Raw genomic sequence first — 19,804 nt, 5'->3', positions numbered from 1 at the left:
AGTTAACTGCCCATAATAAAAGACCACTCTAAAATGAGTAGTTTTTCTGTATTAGAATGGTCTGGGAGGGTCAGAGAAAATCAGTCAGCATAGGGTGTTTCATCTCAATGTGCCACATTACAAAATCTCACATCTCGGAAACTGGCAAAAATAGCAGGATAAAATTGATTTGGTTGGAAAAGTGAAATCTCTTTGCCAGACTATTTTTACGTCAAAATCATGGTTTCAGCTTTTTGCGTAAAATTCCATTTTCACCGGTTTGCCTCTTATTTGCTTTTTTGCTGAAAAGGAGGAAGTGTTTTGGAAATTGATAAAAACAACTAATGGACATGTGTTCAAAGTACATTTCAGACAGCATTTTCAAAGCAGCCACTAGACAGACATATCATACAGAAATGGCATGCGAAATTTAAGGAGGAGGGATGTTCGTGCTCCCGGAAAAGGGAGCATCTTCCAACATCAGTCGATGATTTGAAGACACGGATAATTGAGGGCTTGATAAACATCGATCCCGACATGCTTGTTCGAGTTTGCCGAGAAATGGAATACTCATTCGATGTGTGCTGTGCAACCAAGGGCTTGCATACTGAACATTTGTGAAAAGTCTAATACGATGTTTATTTCATGGATTTTTGTGTCGAGATTTTTGTTGCGTAAATTTAAGATTGTTAGTTTTCAGAAAAAAAGTTTGTTTTTCATATGTGGAAGTTTTAAACTTTATCATCACCTCATGTTGCAGCATTATCGTGCTGCAACATGAGGTGATGGTCATGAATGAATGGCACAACTATGGGCGTCAGGATTTTGTCGTGCATAAATCTGGTATTCAAAACGCCATCCATAAAGTGCACCTATGTTCATTGCCAATGACACTTCTCTCTCTGCCATCTGCCCTGTACAGTGTACTGCTTCCGTCGGTGCTTATGCCTCTGTTTTTCCAAGTTTCCCGTCATTCACCAGCAAAACAGGCGTCCGTCAGTGACGGATTGATGCACCTTCCCTCAATTGCCAAATTCACTGAAATACTTTTGGAGAAAGTTTATGGTAGGGAAATGAACATGACTTCTTCAAGATCCAGAATGACAAATAAGTGTTCGCCAACTAGCCTGACAGAGTGATGGAGGATAAACATCAGAAGACAGCAGTCGTGATAGATGTAGCAATTCTGAATGATAGCAACATTCAGAAAAAGGAACACGAGAATCTGGAGAAATAGCAAGGACTGAAGATAGCACGAGAGGAAATGTGGAAGGTAAAGGCAGCAGTGGTGCCAGTTATTGTTCGGGGCACTGGGTCATGCAACATCCAAGGTGGGTGGATGGCTCCAGCAGATAACAGGAACAGCATCTGACAGGAGAGTGCAATACTGGGAACAGCTAAGATCCTGTGCAGAACCAGCCAACCGTTTTTATCAAACCGAAATGTTGCATTATTTAATACCTCTGTGAAAGACAATATGGCCTATGGGCAGGATACAAATGAGGTTCCTTGTTTGCAGTCATATGTTTGGAAGTTACAAAAAGCTCACCGTGTCTTGCTGCTTTTTTCATTCTAAGTGATTACGATTGTATTGATTTCTGGTCCAAGTGCCCATTTCTGGCCAATAAGCAAGGTGATTCACTTAAGGGACAATGATAATTCTCGGTGACACACTAGCTGTTCCACCCAAAGGGCTTCAAAGTGTCTGGCTCAGCGTTGGTGTTAAGCTAATGAGTGTGTCACGTCTTGTCTTTAAGCCAGCAGATTTATACAGTCACGTGTCCTGTCCACTGCAATAGAAAAAAAGGCATTTTGAGCAAGTGGGTTTGAGTGGATTTTTGGTGATTTTAGGATTTTCAAGCCAGATTCGAAAGCCTCTTCTTTTTTTGGGAGCAAATTACTGTGATGCAAGCTTGTCGTTTGAACCTCCATATAAAAGCTGGTTTTATATGCACCATTTACCGTATTTATATTTGTGCTGTGCTTGTGAGTTGAAACTCTGATGACAGAGGGAGCGGTGCGTGTCCAAACACATAATACAGATAAATGTATAAAGACAGCACGCAGCTGACGGATGCTGTGCTAAGCATTCAGCAAATGACTGTCTTCTTCTCGTCTTCATCCTATTATCTCCTGGTCTCATCTTCAGCATGTCGTTTGTTTGAACTCCTTTGCAACTGCTCGTTTGTTTATGCTGATGCAATCCCATCAGCTCCCAGTGCACTGATGACGATAGAGCAAGTAACACTCTGGCCGTAGTGCATGCGCGAGATGCATTTGGACTGGGACGCAGAGTGCTGCATACAGCACCTTGTGAGCAGCATCGCAAATCAGCTGAGTACCGAGCACTAGAGTGCAGGGAGGGATGGAAAGAGTGCGGGGCGGGGAGTGGAGGGTTGGGGGTGGGGGATCCATGAAAGAGATAGAAAGAAGAGGAGGGGACTGAAAGAAACAGAGGTGGGGGTAGTCAGAAGACTGTGTGGGTGGGTTGGTGCTTTGGGGGGGGGGGGGGGGGGGGGTAGAGTAGTGGTGCAGCAGAAACAGTGCAAAGAGGACTGCAGTTGCTGGTACTGATGGGAGAGCGGTCTGGGGACGTTTATAAGGCATTTGATTATTAAGCCTAAGTGCCTCTTTGGTGAATGGGATAGCCTGTTGTGGAGAACAGCAATACGGAATCACAGCATTGCTGGTAAGGGTGTGTTTCAACTCGCTTCTCAGCATATGCTTCTACACTTTCTCTGTCAGGAGTCTGGTTTAAGAGTTATGGGATTTTAATGCTCCTGCTTGTTGGGGGATGATAGGCGACATCTTTGCATTTTTGACTTCATCCTGTATGCTTCTTGCCCATGCATGCGATGCAAACTTGACACAAGAAAAGTGGTCTTGGTCTGGTTTCGCACACTTGACGGATGACACGCCTCTTTCCCGAAGAGCGTCCACGAGTGTCCTGCTGAGAGATGCTTCGCTTGTCAACAGGGGAATTACGGCATCTCGCAAAACCGATTTGACCAGTGAGAAACAACACAAGTGGAGCCAAAAGATTTGGCCCTAAAATAGTCCATCACGACTGTATTTTGCCACTACGAAGCCAAACACACAGCAGGGAATCTTACTCTTGTAAGTAGTCATGAGGCTGACAGTTGTGCTGAGGAAGGGAGAACGAGAGGTGGGTTTTCATAAAGTGCTGCAGGATGCTCGTTTTCCCCCACTGTCTCTCATGGGACTTGTAACACTGGCAGCACTGAGGTGACAGTACCAAGGACAAAGCCTATCTTGGGCTGCTTGTAATTCCACATTAGGCATGTCATTAGAAGAGATTTTAGTGAATTAAATTCAAATTCATTGCTACATTAATCTCAACTGCTATAAATAACTATGTAGTGTTACTGAGAGCCTGGAGGGTTGGAATGTGTGCAGTTGTGAAGCAAAAGTGGGTCCATTTCTCTTCAAAGAGAATATTGTAACTTAGATCTTGACGTAACATTTTCAAATATAGTATAACACGTTTTATCTGGCCCCAGAATATCTTGTGTGAAAATGTCGGGAAGCATTCAATGGGCGGTATCTGGAGTGGTCACATGATCACTCAACTTTCTGAAACATTGTAAACAATCGCACAAAGGATGATATTTTTAGTGCATACAGCATATGTTTACCTCTGCGGTAGCAAGGAGCAGAGGGTCGTTTGATGCTGAGCTCTCTGGCTGTAAAACATTCAGGCAGGCTCATTAAGTGTGAACTGCAGGCTGCCGCATCCTGTGGCTCTCACACTGACAAATACTCTCCGAGTCTCTCGTGCAAAGCCAGAAAAATGAGGATGCTTTGAAGTTCACCAATCTTATTTCTGTTTTCAATTGACTCCCGTGGAGAAGTCAGCTGGAGCCCAAATGCTTGGTCTGCTCCATATAATAGGAAAGAAAAGGAGCATATGCTAAATTATTCTACATTCTTGGTATTGTTTAGGTGTTTGAGCCGTCATGGAACCACTTGCCCAGATGTTGCTTGCTGTTTTTGCCTTGACCGGCGCGATGGTCGGTTGCTGACAATGGCAAGGCGCTTCGGTCTCAAACTGTCAGATGTGTCACCAGGAGCAAGCATCCTGACTGTGCTGGTGCAATGTCAGCACTTGCATCTTCAGAGCAAAAAAATGAAATTCAAAAATCCAAGTTTGTCTTGTATGTGACAAATGCTGAGCTATTTTTCAGATTCACGAGGTGGAAAAAGTCAGCACAACACTAACCAGCTTGCCTGCTGGCTTGTCTCATAAAAGCCTTAAAAAAAATAATTGGGACTGGGATGATAGAAATTGTCTGGGTTAGGGAAAACATTTCCAAACTGTAATGCACACTGAATGAACATGAAGGTGTAAAGAAATTTCATGGCCACACTGCTGATTAAAAAGTAAATAGTATCTTGAGAATAACGTGCTTTTTTTTTTGTTTGTTTAAAAAAAAATCATCCAAAAATCAAGAGTGAGTTATTATACTGTAAATGGGTTTAGAGAAAACATTGAGATGCATCACATGGGTTGTGAGTAATGTGTACTTTCATTCCAATGTAATATGTGCATGATGTGGTGGTTTTCACATAATTCCCCCACAGAACTAAAGACTGATTAGTATGTTTCACACGTTTGGCATGCTAGACTTCTGTGTTACTTCCTTGTCTATACTCCGAGCCTCGTGTAATTTTTGTGTATGTTCAGTAAAGTTGCTTTCTATAAAAGTAGGCCCCCTAGACAGCAAAAAAATATTCTTCAAAGCAAGTCTTTTCCACTATAGGCAGCCTTATTTACAACTTACAGATATGTATGTATCTGCGACTTATTACCACTTTCGTGTTTGTGATATGCAAAGCGGCGATGGCTCAAGCATAGATATGTAGACTACGGGTACCTTCACAAATACGCTCTACGTATAGTACAGATGGAAACAACTAAAGTACGAGCTGCATTTGTTTTGATTTTTTTTTATAACAGGCTGTGTTCAGAAATTAATGACAGGGGAGTGCTCTGCCTCTCTGAACACAAACACTCTCAGTCGTGTTAGGGCATTAGAGTGGATTTCCGAACACACCCTAGATACGCCAGCGCGCTCTAGCCACAGACATATATGAATGGACTAATACTGTCGCTAACTCGCCACCATGAGATGTGAAGCTACCGGCAGGCATCTTATGTTCAGACCGTCTAACTTTAATACATTGATTTCTCTGCAGTGTTTGCACATTATTTTCTACTTTTATGACGAAGATGCCACAATGTATGACATACGGTTGTATCGTCGAGTGCTAGTCAAAGATTTGTCTACATCATGTTATCAGAACCATCAACAATTAAATGAAAGTAAACCCCATCAGATAAAAAAAAAAATCGCTCTGAATGTAAACCTAAGCTCTTTGTTTTTTGAGAGGCTATAATTACTCCTTAAAAGTATCATAGCGTAATTATTAAGCATACACTAATAAGTGTTTTCCGCGAAAAAAAAATAACAGAAGTTGTCAGTAACAGTGACATCATAAGATGGCTGCCCTTCATATCTAATGCTGCATTCGAGGAAGGTAGGAAATTGGATTTTTCCGACCTCATACCAGGAAGCCCGTTTGAACTTGAAGAACTGAGTTGCGAAGCCGGGAAAAAAATTCAATTTGACATCACTCGACCGTGAATGACGAAACACAATGGTGAACACATTTATCCTTTTATTTAACATTAATTTAATTATTTAAAATAAGTAAACTCACATAGCACAATGTGATTTGTAATGACTGTGTGATCCAGAAAAACAAACAATTTAACGGAATCAGTCATCTTTGTTGTTTGGAATCGCCTTGAACGCTTTGAGGTTGGAACTGTGACAATCCTAGTGGGTAATACTTTCCAGTTTCCACCTTCCTCGAATGCAGCATAAGTCTGTGACTGTAGCATTCAGCTAACCGACATATTTATTTGGCGGCCATGTTGGGGAGGTCAAATGTTCCAATCAAAGTCGTAACTTGTTCATTTCTCAACCGATTTTCATGAGGATAATTTTTTTGAAACGCGAAAGCATGTGCCATCAATATATAATCTTTGAAAAAAACATATGATTTTTTTCTTGCCGTCCATACATTTGAAATGTGCTAACGACTAACCCTCCGCGCTAACCTCTAGCGTAGGCATCTCAAAAGGGGTGTCATATCTACAGCCAAAACTGTTAACAAGGTAAGAACTTCTCTAGTCAAATCCCAATCTATCAAATTACCGGGCGGGTAATACTTCCATTTTTGAACATGGATACCAGAACATCAGGGGCATGCATAATTTAAAGGAAAATCAGCTTCTGAAGGGTGTTGTTGTTTTTTTTTAGGGTAGGTGGCATTTAATATTCAAGCGTGTTTTGTTCTCAAGAAATTACAGTAGTAATATGAGAAAAAAATTGCCCAATATTGTGAGATTGTGCCATTATTTTACAAGTTTGTGTGGCAGTCTGGGGCTAGCACCTGTAATATATAGTAATCATTGGGTGATATCCGAAGGTTGAGCAACATGGCATCGTCTAGTTTTCATGAGTGGCATAGTTAGAAATTTAAAAACAAAAACATTGCAGATTATAACGAACATTCACGGCACACAAAATGTGTAAATGGTTGTCTAATATGGTTTGACATTTGAATTAAATATGAAGAAGCCAAATAACAATGGCAACAAAACTGGTCCACATGAAGTAGTGGTTCTTTGTAACATGTTCACTCTCTTTGCACAAAAAGTTGAAAAAACATTTTTTTGTATCTTCCTGTCATCTTCACTGGTTGCCTGGCAACTGCTCAAGGCCAAAAATAGTAGCTCCCCTAAACTTTATACAGTATTTTGAATAAGGGATTTTTTTTTTTTAAATTCTGAGCTTGAGAATTTCTTTAACATCTTTGCTCATTTTAATCTGACAATGTTGCTGTTGTTTCAATTCATGGATTATGCACCACAGTTGTTTAGGACTTTCATTGGTCACTCACTCCATATTGTGGCTCTGCAATGCTGCAGTGTCCCTGTCCTTGCTCGCCTTTCCCCCGCACAGTTTTACATGCAGATTGGTTCACTATATCAGTGACAGAATAATTTATCAGCCTATCAGGGGCCAGAGAGAGGGGTTGCGCTGAGGGCCAGGGGGAGGATGTATGGCAACTGGCTGTAAATGATCTCAACATCTCCTCACTCAGCATGCAACACCTCCCATCCCCATTTTCAAGAATCCCTCCTGACAATAGCTGAGTCACATTGAGATGCAGGTGAGAGTAAGCGTTGTTTTATCTGCACAAGCACGTTTGTAAATAAGCCTCTCTGGACCACCCTTCGGGTCAGCACACAGCAAGATATACGAGGCGAGGCGTTCCTCTAACGCTCTCCAGTGAGGTGATATGCAAGACACCTTTGTGACATCCTTATCTCGGCGGCTGCCCTCAGATCAGTGCTGGCACTGGCAGGGTTTCCTGAACTAATTGCATTATGTTGACACAGCTGCCACACTGAATCATGCTCACAATCTTTTCTAGTGGATTGTTGTTGATGTTGTTGTTTTTTGTTCTGTGTGCTTGCATCTTGAACGTATATCTGCAACCCTGAGGGAAGTATGGGGGCGTGATGCCCAAGTAAATTCCTCACCCTGAATGGTTGCATAAGCAACTCTGCTGGCTGTTTTGCAGATCAGCTGCAGAGGGAAACAAGCAACGTATCATATGATTTTGGAGTAGAGATCACTTTGTAGAAAAATTGTTCTGGATACTAAAAGTGATGTGGAAAATGTGTTCGTATGATGTACTTCCTTACAAAGCAATCCCTATTCTGCAATCTGTACCAATAACATTGGTCCAAAAAAAATTATGAGATACTTTAGATATGTATACTGTATTTCTTTTTTTACAGAATAACATATTACAGAGAGGATGAAGTGAGATGCCAACATGTATTTTCAGATATGTTGCTCATGTGTGCTTATTTAAATAGAAAGAGGGAGGTAGCTATACAGTGCGCCACAATTGAACATAATCAGTTCTGCAACGCTTCCAAGTTGTTTTACTTTCAAAACAATTTCCCCCAATATGTAATATGAAGGGCAGCACGGTGGCTGACTGGTTAGCACGTCCGCCTCCCAGTGCAGAGGACGTGAGATCGAGTCCGGGCTTCGGCCTTCCTGGGTGGAGTTTGCATGTTCTCCCCGTGCTTGCGTGGGTTTTCACCGGGTACTCCGGTTTCCTCCCACATTCCAAAAACATGCATGGCAGGTTAATTGAACACTCCAAATTGTCCCTAGGTGTGAATGTGAGTGTGGTTGTTCGTCTCTGTGTGCCCTGCGATTGGCTGGCAACCAGTTCAGGGTGTACCCCGCCTACTGCCCGAAGCCAGCTGGGATAGGCTCCAGCACCCCCGCGACCCTAGTGAGGAAAAGCGGCCAAGAAAATGGATGGATGGATGGATGTAATATGAAGCTCATTCAAACCCAAAAAACGTTTAAATGCATGTTTTAATACTTTGTCCTTCACTCCCCTAAAAATATTTATACTTTTAGTTGGTGTGTGTTTTGATTTTTTATGCTAGATTATACAGAAGGCTTTGATGCAGGTTTTGACCTAAAGAGCTCGCTTAAAGCAATGGTAGCTATTACAAAAAATGGCCATAAGGCGGCAGCAGAGTATAAGAGATCAGCCAGGACCATGTTGCAACAAGCTCATTTTGACAGTGTTTTCAACAGGTTTATAGCTGTGAGCCCCCCTCTTATATACATTCTAATGCTAATTGCTGCAAAATGGAAACATTTTACTTTTTTTCCCCGATGAAAGAAAATACTCATATACAAATACAAATACAGTCTCAAAATCCAGTAAAACAGCCGGGAGCGAAGGGGGTTGCTTCAGTGAAAATGGCTGGCAGTGAATTAGTTAATTGGATTCACAAACTTAAACTGATTCCACCATAAAACCTTTATTAATTGTACAGGAAATTGTTTACGGTAAGTTACATTCTGTACTGTCATGAAAGTATCAAGTTAAACTAGCTATTGAATAACAAAATTAAACTAAAATGTAAAAGTAAAACTATTTACACTTTGCAGAAACATGATAGCCGTGTAATGGAGAGGAAACAGGAAGGTGTTTGCGGAGCTGTCATTGGTAAAATAAATATGCATATGATATTAAAATTCTATTCATTTTACTGTTCAAGTTCTTCTGAGGCTGCCCAATGTCAGCATATTTTTTTGCACTGTTCTTTTACATCTGTACCTTCATTTGTACCCTATTGTGGTGAGTCTACAAATGAATGAATGAATGAATGAATGAATGAATAAATAAATAAACAAATAAATAAATAGGAAAAGGCGTGTGGAGTTAATCGTTTAGATGTGTTCCTTGGAATTGTGAGATTTGGTGATATCACATATGATGATGGTTCAAGTGTTTGTTTTCTTCCAACTACAAGTGTTGACTGATTTCAAGGCTTAATTTGTCACATTGCGGTATTTATCGCATTGTGACAGCAGAAGTCGCTTCTTCCTTTTTGTTGCTCAGCTCCTAACTCTCCTGAACCTGACTCTGGCACAGGATTTGCACCATGTGCTATTTAGAACTTGCCAAAGCTTTTGTCGGTTCTTGGCTATCTTTATTGAATTGACAAAAGACAGAGACGTTTATAACTACAGTAGAATACCTTGCATAAATCTGTCTCGGTTGCAGCATTTATTGAATACCAGTTCAAATCGGTATGACTGAACTTTTGACCTATCGGGATTCTTGTTATAAAATGTGGTACAAAACAGCAATTTCAAAGATTGAACATAGAACGGTAGCGCTTAAGGCAGTTTTGTTGCTGAAAATGTAAAATGCTTAAAATACACAACTCAGTTCATTGTTGAATTAGTTTACATGTGTACAATTTCTCAAGATTTAATAGATGCCGATGATGGAAGCAGTGGAGTATTTCTTCTTGAGAGATTGGAGATTCCATCTGAAGGCACTCTGCTCAGACCATGATCCTCACATTATCTCAACCTTCAGTGGTAAATAGCAAGCAATGCAGCCATCGGTATCTCCCTGTAATCCTATTAGAACTTGGCAAAATGAAACCATTGTGACTTTGGAAGTTCTGAGCCCATTTCAGCAGGAGTGCATTACTGTAGAGTAGTAGCAAGAGTTCAGGAACAAAGCTGCAAATGATCTGTAATTGAAATAAAGTAACCGTCTCAACTCTGCCTTCTTGATCGTGTCAATTCTGTCTGTGATAGATCTAAAGTATGGTTTACACATCACGATAATCAGGCTGAATTGGAGTATTTCCTCCCCTTCTGATCAACGTCAGCAAAGGCCAGATCCTCCAATGGCTCTAAAAGGTGTAGGGTGACAGAGTTTGACCGAGCAACGGCCACAATGTTTGCAACATAAAACAGGTCGATTGGCAATTAGGAAGTTACCTGAATTCTGCACTATTGCCGGACACATATAATGTATAATGTGTCTTACAAGTCGTTCACCACAATAAAAATGACAAGAGTTTCTAACTGCAATCTATCACCCAGTGTCATGTGTTGTGAAGCAGCGATGTACGGGAATGCGATGTTAACACAGCAATTAGCAATGAATGGGTTTAGTCCGAGGCTAAAAGATAAATTTGTAATACCAAAGGTAACCACCAGAGTTCGCCATAGCTGATATAACAGCAGCCCACACGCGTCCGGTGTAATCTAGGAGTAAGAATGAATTCTTAAGAATCCAGCTGCTCTGCTATAAAAGCAGCTTCAGGAGAGATTCAATTCGCTCTCTCAACAGCCGACGCTCGAGCTTTGTGGATGCTATGCCAGGAGTATAGATTACTTGTTTTCTAACCTTTGTGTGAGACGCACGGCTGATTGGACTATCTTACTCCTTATTGAACTTTGCCAAATCTTAAGACAATAACTAAAGACAGATTCGAGGTAAGCACTTAGATCAGGGGTGGGTAAACTCGGTCCTCGAGGGCCGGAGTCCTGCAGGTTTTGGATGTTTCCTTTCTCCAACACATGATCAGCTCATCAGCAAGCTCTGCATATGCCTGATAATAATCCTGTTGATTGGAATCAGCTGCGTTGCAGCAGGGAAACATCCAAAACCTGCAGGACTCCGGCTCTTGAGGACAGAGTTTGCCCACCACTGACTTAGAGCTATAACAAAGAGAGCCAAATACTTAGCAACTTAGCATCTAAAACTCTACCCTCTGCCTTTGATGGCAACTTTCTACACTGATGTGGAGTCGTCAGCAGTAAATGATTTTGTTTTGTTTTTTTCTCTAGCATTTCTGCGTAGCTTCTCTTGACAATATTAATTTCCTTTGTCAGCTGATTTCGGGCCTGCCTGTGCAGTCTGATAATTATCCTCTTAAGCCTGTTGGAGGTGTTAAAGTTTGGCAGTGAACCATAACTTGTTAATGTTGCGGAACATCTTTGTTGGAACACACGTCCTCAGAAAAACTGACACAGAATGCTATGCATGTTTATCTAAGATGCCATATGCAGTTTCAATGACACTCCAATCTGTGCAGCCCTGTAGTGTCATCTTTTCTTCATTTCCTCACTGCAGGTTTCAATTTAAGTTAGTGTATGATGTAATTAAGTGGAATAAATACTGACCAGACTAGTCCAAAGCTTAATGGGCAATAGAGTATGAGATGTTCAACATGGTATAGCAGGGATCTAGAGTGTTGCCTTCCCTGGAGGGACAATTGTTGCGCTACTTATATTTAAGAAGTTCATGTTTAAATTTTGCTCTGTTAGTCGCCAAAGCTGATGAGGGTTGAATCTGGGTGCTTTTGTTTGAGTGTGTTTGAACAGCCAGTATTTACAGTGTGGCGTTCATGTTAGCTTGTAGAAATGTAAACACTGGCAAGTATAAAAGATGAATACTTGCAAGGTTACTAGCATGACTTAGTGGTACAGTTCCAAAACAGCAACTCCAAGTCTGGGCTAGAATGTGCATAGACTAGAGGTACGTGACATCAGTATGCACACTGTAATTTTTAATAATCTTTTCTTTTTCTTTTTTTTTTTAAAGAAAAGATTATTAACTCATTCACTGCCATTGACGGCTATAGACGTCAAAAATTAATTTGAACTAGTTCTATTAGTTTAACATTTTTTCCCACTTTTGTTAACAAGAGTATGAAAACCTAGGAAAAAATGATTGTACATTTAGAACAGATATAAAATTTGTGATTAATTTTAAATAAAAATTAGTTGTGCTCCGCGTTTTCCGGTGTTAGCATCGCTAGCCGGTGAACCTTTATGACGTCGTCTTAGCCGCCGCGTCAGCGCTTCCAACTTCGGCGTCAACCTCGGAGTCACCATCATCATCATCGATGATGATCATTGTCGTCAACAATGTGCTCTTTAGCGTTGGTCGATGCTTTTAATCTTTGAAAAAAATTCCCAAGTGTGAGCTGCCTGCAACCGGTCGCCATTGTTCGCTTCTTCAGCCATCTAGCTCCGCCTCACGTCTTCTACTGCCGCGTCAATGCTTCCAACTTCGGAGTCACCATCATCATCATCGATGATGATCATCGTCGTCATCACTGTGCTCTTTAGCGTTGGTCGATGCTTTTCGTCTTTGAAAAAAACTGCTCAAGCGTGAGCTGCTTGCAACCGGTCGCCATGTTCTCTTCCCTTCCCCAGCCATTGTCCCCTCTAGCTCCGCCTCACGTCTTCTACTGACGCCTACCCAATCTTGTCAAAAGAGAGTCATTGCTGCCATCTAGGGGCCAAAAATAGTTATTAGGCTAACTAGATCTGCTTGAAACTTTCACCACAGTTGGCCAAGGCTTTCTCCGCCCGTTTCCCCCCAAAAAAATAAAAAAATTGGAGAACGTCTTTTAACGTCTTTGGCGGCCCTCCGTAGGTTTTTACTAAATGTCATTTAACGTTTTTGGCAGTCAAAGAGTTAATTACCCCCCAAAAAATGAAATCGCCTGACGCGATAAAAAAAAAAGGGGGGAAAAGGTTGTTAAAAATTAGGGGCGTCAGGCGATTAAAATTTTTAATCGTAATTAATCGCATGACTTCACTAGTTAACTCACGATTAATCTGTTCTAAATGTACAATAAAAAAATGTATAGGTTTTCATACTCTTGTTAACAAAAGTGGGAAAAAATGTTAAACTAATAGAAATAGTTCAAATAAATTTTTGACGTCTATAGCCGTCAATAGCAGTGAATGAGTTAAAAATTAGGTTTCACCTCAATCAGGGGCCGAAAATGCATTTCAAGCAATAATTAAAAAAAAAAAATCATAATTAATCGCATGACTTTAATAGTTCACTCATGATTAATCACAAATGTTATCTGTTCTAAATGTACAATCAAAAAAATTCTAGGTTTTCATACTCTTGTTAACAAAAGTGGAGAAAAAATGTTAAACTAATAGAAATAGTTGCCGTCAATGGCAGTGAATGAGTTAAAGAAAAATATTGTTCATCCGAATAAACAGTTATTGTATAAGAATTTTCAGGAATATTGAATTACAGTATTGGATAGCTGCATTAGGTCCCTTTGAAGCTCTGTTCAGAGAGGTCAGAGTTCATCTGGCTTATGTGTTTAGTTGAGCCTATATTTATTAGAATATGATGCATGAAATGCTCATTAAATGATAACCGCAGCTTTACGCGGCTTTATAACCAAAATAGCTCAATGCGATCAGGATAAAAGAGTTTCCCAGCATGAAAAGTGCTCAAACTAAATTAGGAGCCTACGCATGGACCACCAGCGATAATGTGCGTACCACTTTGATTCTGTGAATTAAGTGATAAACTGCAGTCCATAAGTGCCAACATTTTGACGAAACGTATGTGCACAGGCAGTTGAGCTGAAGGCCACGTCACAGATGGCAGTAGCCTGAAGGATTTGAGCAGGTCACATTACAAAGATTGCTCTTTATCTTCGAGGACCTGCTCATCTGGTGACCTGTGACAGCCGAGCAGCGATTGCTGTTGTCTCCCTTTGACTACGGCAACCTTTTCACAGCGCCTAATATTCAATAGTTAATTTGCCGCCCCACTGCTCCTGAATGTTGCCCTCAGCTGCAGCCACATGAGTCCTATGACCAGTTGTCTCCTTGTTGACAGAAGCCATTTTGAAAGTGAGGATTAAAGTGGCTTGGGGTTTTCCATGGATGGAAATTCAAGATTGTATATAACACACTGACATGCTCATTAATCCGCACACATACACACGCATATTGGCCACTTGCAGACAGCTGTGTGCAGCAGTGTCAAGGGAAGTTGTCAGGGCCGGGAAACAAAGGACAAATAGTTAATTAATTGCTGTGCAGGGTACTTGTTGTTGTGTAATTGAACAGCTGCATGACTTGAGCTCACCCTCCTTGGGTTGTTTTCTCTTTGCCGATCCAACCTGGACGCTAATAGGCTAACTATAAACTCTCTCCGCTACAATTACACACGGAATGTAGTTGAAATACAGTGCCATCAAAAAAACTTTATTACGATAGTGCTGTCATGCATGAGTGTGATAGAATAAACTTTTTGGTTTCTTGAGACTTTTTGTACAACCGTAAAACCTGATGCGTGGCCCACATTCCAATTTGATTGGCATCTTGTTGTGGTATTGCACGTTTCACAATTACGTCATGAAACATAATGGCAACATGGCTGTATTGAAAGTATTTGCTATCGTTATAATTTCCAATAAGCTGTCTCCCGAGTTAAATGTATCATAACACATTGTCAGGAAAGGCAATGTGTGCAACTTGACCGCTTGACAAAAAAGTTCAGTTTTTTCTCTTTTCATTGATAGAACAAATGCCTGCTGTCCATACTTGTTGTTTCAGGCTTGGTGGACTGTAAGAGGTGAGCCAGGTTTGAGTTTGTTAGCTGTGAGCAATAATTTGCCATCTTGTACACATAATACAGTAGCTTTAAAGTAGCTATTAAAAGTGTAGTAACACCGTGACTCTATTCAAATTTAACACCAAAGGTAGGAGTGCTTTACTTTCCAGTGCCATGGTTTAGTTCTAATTTACAATCACCATGGTAACAGCCATTTGAATCACTGAGAGGCTATTGACAAAGCGAGATGAAGTTCAAAATGCTGAAAGATCCAAGTTTCCATGTTTTATATAATATGCATACATAACTGCATGTCACTTAAAGATTTTTCAAAATTTGATCTGTTCAGTTACTGGAACATAGGAGGCCTAAATAAGGGTTGAATCCGCTGCTCCATGTTCAAAATCCCAATTTGCCATCTGTCCAACACCTTTAACTACTGAGTTGGTAAATCCTTCTCTGTCCTTGCTTTTCTTGTACCTTTTCAAATATGATTTAGCTCAAAGCACTGCCTCTCATTCCGTCCGTCTGCCTCTTCAACAGACTGCAGTGTCTGAACAACACTTTGATGGATTGCGCTGAGATTTTATACAAATGTTCAAGGAGCCCAGAGGATCCATCATAATCACTCTGGAGATCCTCTGACATTTCCTCCAGCAACATCATTAGGTTACCATTTTCGGTTTTCATAAAATGTCACATTTAATAAATGGATTGTTAAAAACCCTGTTTTCTCTTCTACCAAATTGTCATTTACATCTCCTGTACTGAAGATATCATTCTCTTGGTTCACGATTAAAGCCGTGGAACATTGGAGCAAACTATTTGAAGAACCTTGGCTGTACTTTTCGTCCAGGCCTAATTAGCCAATGTTAACATGCAAACATTAACACTTGACCTAAAGAACTGTTCGTAAGTGCATGTCTTAGCTCGGGAATTGGCTCATAGTGCCATTGCTTCCGCCAAAGCAAAAGCTAATTAAATTGTAGATTTTGCTAGCATGGTTGCTAAAAGCTGTCTCTGGTGGTAGTCATAAAACATAAAGTCCTCGCTGTCCTCTCTGTCCTCCCTTGCTGTCACCCTCAGAGCAGTGGAGATTAATTGTTGAGCACATTTCCGTTCATGTTTATACAATTGGTCTAGTTTAGCTAGATTCCGAATGACCAGAAATACATTGTAATGAACACATCACATTGTAATGAGGTGACCGTGAGTGACATGAGCTCATCCTTCTCACTGTCAGACTCAATCTGAATAATTCATATGTGGCAATACGTGGCGGCTGAAACTCCACCACTAACTTGAGGACTGGCACCTAAGAAATGAAAAAATCCCGCTTTTTCCCACCATATCACCCTAGCATGAATAAAATCAACAAGTCTACTCTTGTTATTGTTGTCATCCTCCTCTGCTCTTGCCCAATCAGTCATCAGTCTGTCGGCAGGCTGCTTCCAGCTGCACTTGTCACACGGTGATTTCTGGAACCGATAAGAGCTCTGATTGAACATTTGTTTGGCGCATGGAAACACGACGGCAGGATGGTGTGTGGATGTTTCTTTTGTTTCTCCTAACACCTTTCATGGTCAGGCACAATTGGCTCAAGCATTAGGTGACAAGCAAACAGCAAACAAGCAAATGTGATGTATAACTGAGGATTGATGGTTATTTCTCATAAATATTGTTGTCAAGTGAACTCAAATCGTTGCCCACTGACCTCACTTCCTTGTGAAATATGCTGGAACCAGTGCAGTGTCAGACTGTAGCGCAGGCTGCCATAGTCAATCACTGTGTAGAGTATGATGCTTCTGTTGGTAAAAATGGATGGAATGGTATAGGGCCAAAGGGTTCAGGGAATACAAATGGCTTCATCATGCATTTTTAAAACTTCCCCATTTATCTTTATATTCATTAATACTGCTGCAATGACCTCAACCCTTTTACACATTAATTAAGGCAACCTCCATCAGGAAGGGGTTTTATTACTTTTCAGGCTGGATGACCTGTGTTGGAACATTAGCTGATGAAATAGGTTTTTAACAAAACCGTGACTAAAACTGTGGACTATGGAATACTTTATGTTTTTAATGTTGTTTAACGAATGTGCTTGCATATTTTAACACATTTACTGTTTGTTGAATTTGAAATATGTTGAACCTGACTTCAATGGTCAGCTATGCAAACACTCTTTTCTCCTTTGTGTCTAGAGCGAGTAGTGCATCCTCTTATTCAATAAAAAAAAAAAAAACAAGTAGAGTACATGAAAGGAATATGGCCGTGCATCCCTTCTATCCTAATTATTATACTGTAGTCTAATAAAAATGGTCCACAGCCCTAAAAATGTTATTATTTTAAATAAAAGTTAAGGATACAGTATAAAGCTACCTTAAGTCCCACTAATGGTTTGAATTGTGTGTAGTTAAAATATAGCCCGCAATTACACAAAATTATAAAAATAAAAATAATACGTTTCAGCACACACCACAGTTGATTAGTGTATTCATTATTCATTTATTTATCTATTAATTAATTAAGTAATTAATTAATTTATTTATTTATAGACTAGAAGAAAAAATTCCTTCAATGCACTTAAAATAGCCGGCCAGTGAGTGGCAGTGTATGAGATTACACATTATCTACGTGTGTGCAACTTTGACAATAAAATTCACTCATGTAGAACAGGGTTGGAGAAAAATAATTTTGCAAAGTGGCCCCATAATAACATTTGCCGAGGGCCAAGCCAACATGCTAACCTCAACTTTGTCCAATATTATTATTAATCTGATGCTATTATTATTATTATTATTATTATTATTATTATTATTATTGTTGTCTTGTTTCAATAAAATGCTACGTGTGTAGATATGGTGGTATATATTGTTCTAATCAGGATATTCACATTTTAAGTTACATCTTTACACATTCAACATTGTTTTTGTGCACCAACCACCAATTCACATTAGCCATTGCTAATTCCAGGACCCCCCCCCCCCCCCAAAAAAAAAATATACAATATATATATATATCATATATATATATATATCATATATATATATATATATATATATATATATATATATATAAAGTGGGACATATAATATATTGACATAACTGTATAATAATACAGTGATGAGTAATACTGTACATACAATATGTACGGTCTATGAAACTGTAGATTTGTGCACAGTATTAACAGGCCTAATCCTCTTGGCCCTCTTCAATCCACCATGATGGAAATAAGAATGTTGCTAGCATTAGGATTGCTAATTAAGATAAAATTTTGCTTTTGGGGGGGGGGGGGGGGTGGAGCTAAAGGGATCAGAAAAGTCACTTAACAGACACACGTTGTAGTTATTGCTTACTACTTTGCTTGTTCCAACATATAAAATAAAAGCAAAACTTTCAAAGTTTTATTTTGACTTCATGGTCTTTGTGTGGGCCAGTCAGAGACTGTGGGCGGGCCGTATGTGGCCCCCGGGCCGTACTTTGCCTAGTTCTGATGAAGTAGAATTTAGATTTTGAATAGATGTCCACTTATTGTAGCGACATGTATGCATGAATGGCTTAAATTCCACTATCACTTCTCTCTTGGTATGGAACATTGAGAATGATGCTCCCTTTTGAAACACATGCATGATTAAGGGGTAAATAGATGCCTATAGGATGGAAAACCCTCACATTCGTAGGCTTCTACTTCTAATTTGTGAAAAACTGTAACACCAAACTGAAAATATGATTGAATGTTTTCTGATGGAGTGTTACAGTGGCGTGGCACAAATTATATAAGCAGTAAGGAATACTGTAATAGTTTTGTTGCTGTGATTTGTCTCTCTCTACTGTTGTGCAATTTGCAATTTAGCCGTGTTGGCAAAAATAAATAAAACTAATTTGTTTTCCCACAAAGTGAATGAATGTACAGTACCTGTGCATGCTTGACACTAACAAAGCATGACAGATAACGGTGTTAATAACTGTTTTCCCGATGTTTTTTAGGGACTGTGTGCAGCCTAAATGACTAAGTGGAACTTGTTCAAGCACCAGACAACACCCATGGTCGCTGCCAAGCCAACAGGGGCCAGTGCCTTGACTGTGACTCCTGCCCCTGTCGCACTCGTCTCTGCAGACAACTCCACCGAGCCAGTCAGCAAGAACGATGCCTTTGACGAGATCAAAAACAAGTTTCTGAATGAAATCGATAAGATCCCACGTGAGTTCTGAACCAACTTCCAATCAACTTGTGATGACGAAGCAGCCGTTTTGGAATTGGATTTTCTGCTTTTGCTGCAGGCAATGGCTGCCTCATAACGACTTTACTCAGTATCGATCAGTGGCTGCCCCCCCCTAATGGCACAGAAATCTAATTTTCGCCCAATCTAATCACGAGTGTGGCACCTCTTACTAAATATATTTGGCCCAGAGCATGACATGGACCGGGCTAAACGAGCGGTCGGTCAAATGTCAAAGTATTTGTTTCTTTCCTCTCGGGCTAGGAATGTTTCACCTATACGTGGATTTGTTTATCATCCTCAGTGCCATCCTGGGCCATCATTGCCATTGCTGTGGTCGCTGCTTTACTCATTCTAACGTGCTGCTTCTGCATCGTCAAGAAATGTTGTTGCAAGAAGAAGAAGAACAAGAAGGGCAAGAAAGGAAAGGGTGACATGGGGATGAAGAACCTCAAAGGAGGAGAGGTATGTGACACCATGGGAGTTTGGAGATTTTGTTTGCCACCCTTGATTATGACTGCTACAAGGTTTATTATATGGCTTTGTAATTGGGAATTAGAAACAAACAAGAGGTCTTAAAAAAATAATTTTTTCTTGGCTGATAAACTATTGTATTAAAGTATTGTGAAAGATGCGTGCCTCACTTAGGACAGTGTGAAAGCATGGTGTAGCTCGACTTCAAACCTGTCTTCACTCTTCAAATAACAGAAAATCAACTTAACACTATAGAGACTTTTACTTTCAAAATGAAACCTACAGTAGGTTTATACGAT

At 40.2% G+C, this 19,804-nt stretch overlaps 1 protein-coding gene across 3 annotated transcripts in view; it reads left to right on the top strand.

The window, feature by feature from the left end:
- Positions 1-19,804, top strand: part of LOC144037739 (synaptotagmin-2-like) — a 73,836-nt gene that overhangs the window by 38,197 nt on the left and 15,835 nt on the right. For 2 of the 3 annotated variants that reach the window (XM_077549491.1, XM_077549507.1), the window contains exons 4-5: positions 18,799-19,012; positions 19,336-19,496. In XM_077549491.1, the coding sequence (XP_077405617.1) occupies positions 18,817-19,012; positions 19,336-19,496 (357 nt within the window). In that variant the 5' untranslated portion in view covers positions 18,799-18,816. Of the gene's footprint in view, positions 1-2,519; positions 2,669-18,798; positions 19,013-19,335; positions 19,497-19,804 lie in introns of those variants that run through there. The other variant, XM_077549500.1, reaches the window with a different exon arrangement.

The sequence above is a fragment of the Vanacampus margaritifer genome, chromosome 1 (genome assembly GCF_051991255.1).
Source record: "Vanacampus margaritifer isolate UIUO_Vmar chromosome 1, RoL_Vmar_1.0, whole genome shotgun sequence".
Classification (NCBI taxonomy): domain Eukaryota; kingdom Metazoa; phylum Chordata; class Actinopteri; order Syngnathiformes; family Syngnathidae; genus Vanacampus; species Vanacampus margaritifer.
The sequence above is the reverse complement of the archived record's forward strand: the minus strand, read 5'-3'. Positions and strand labels throughout refer to the sequence as shown.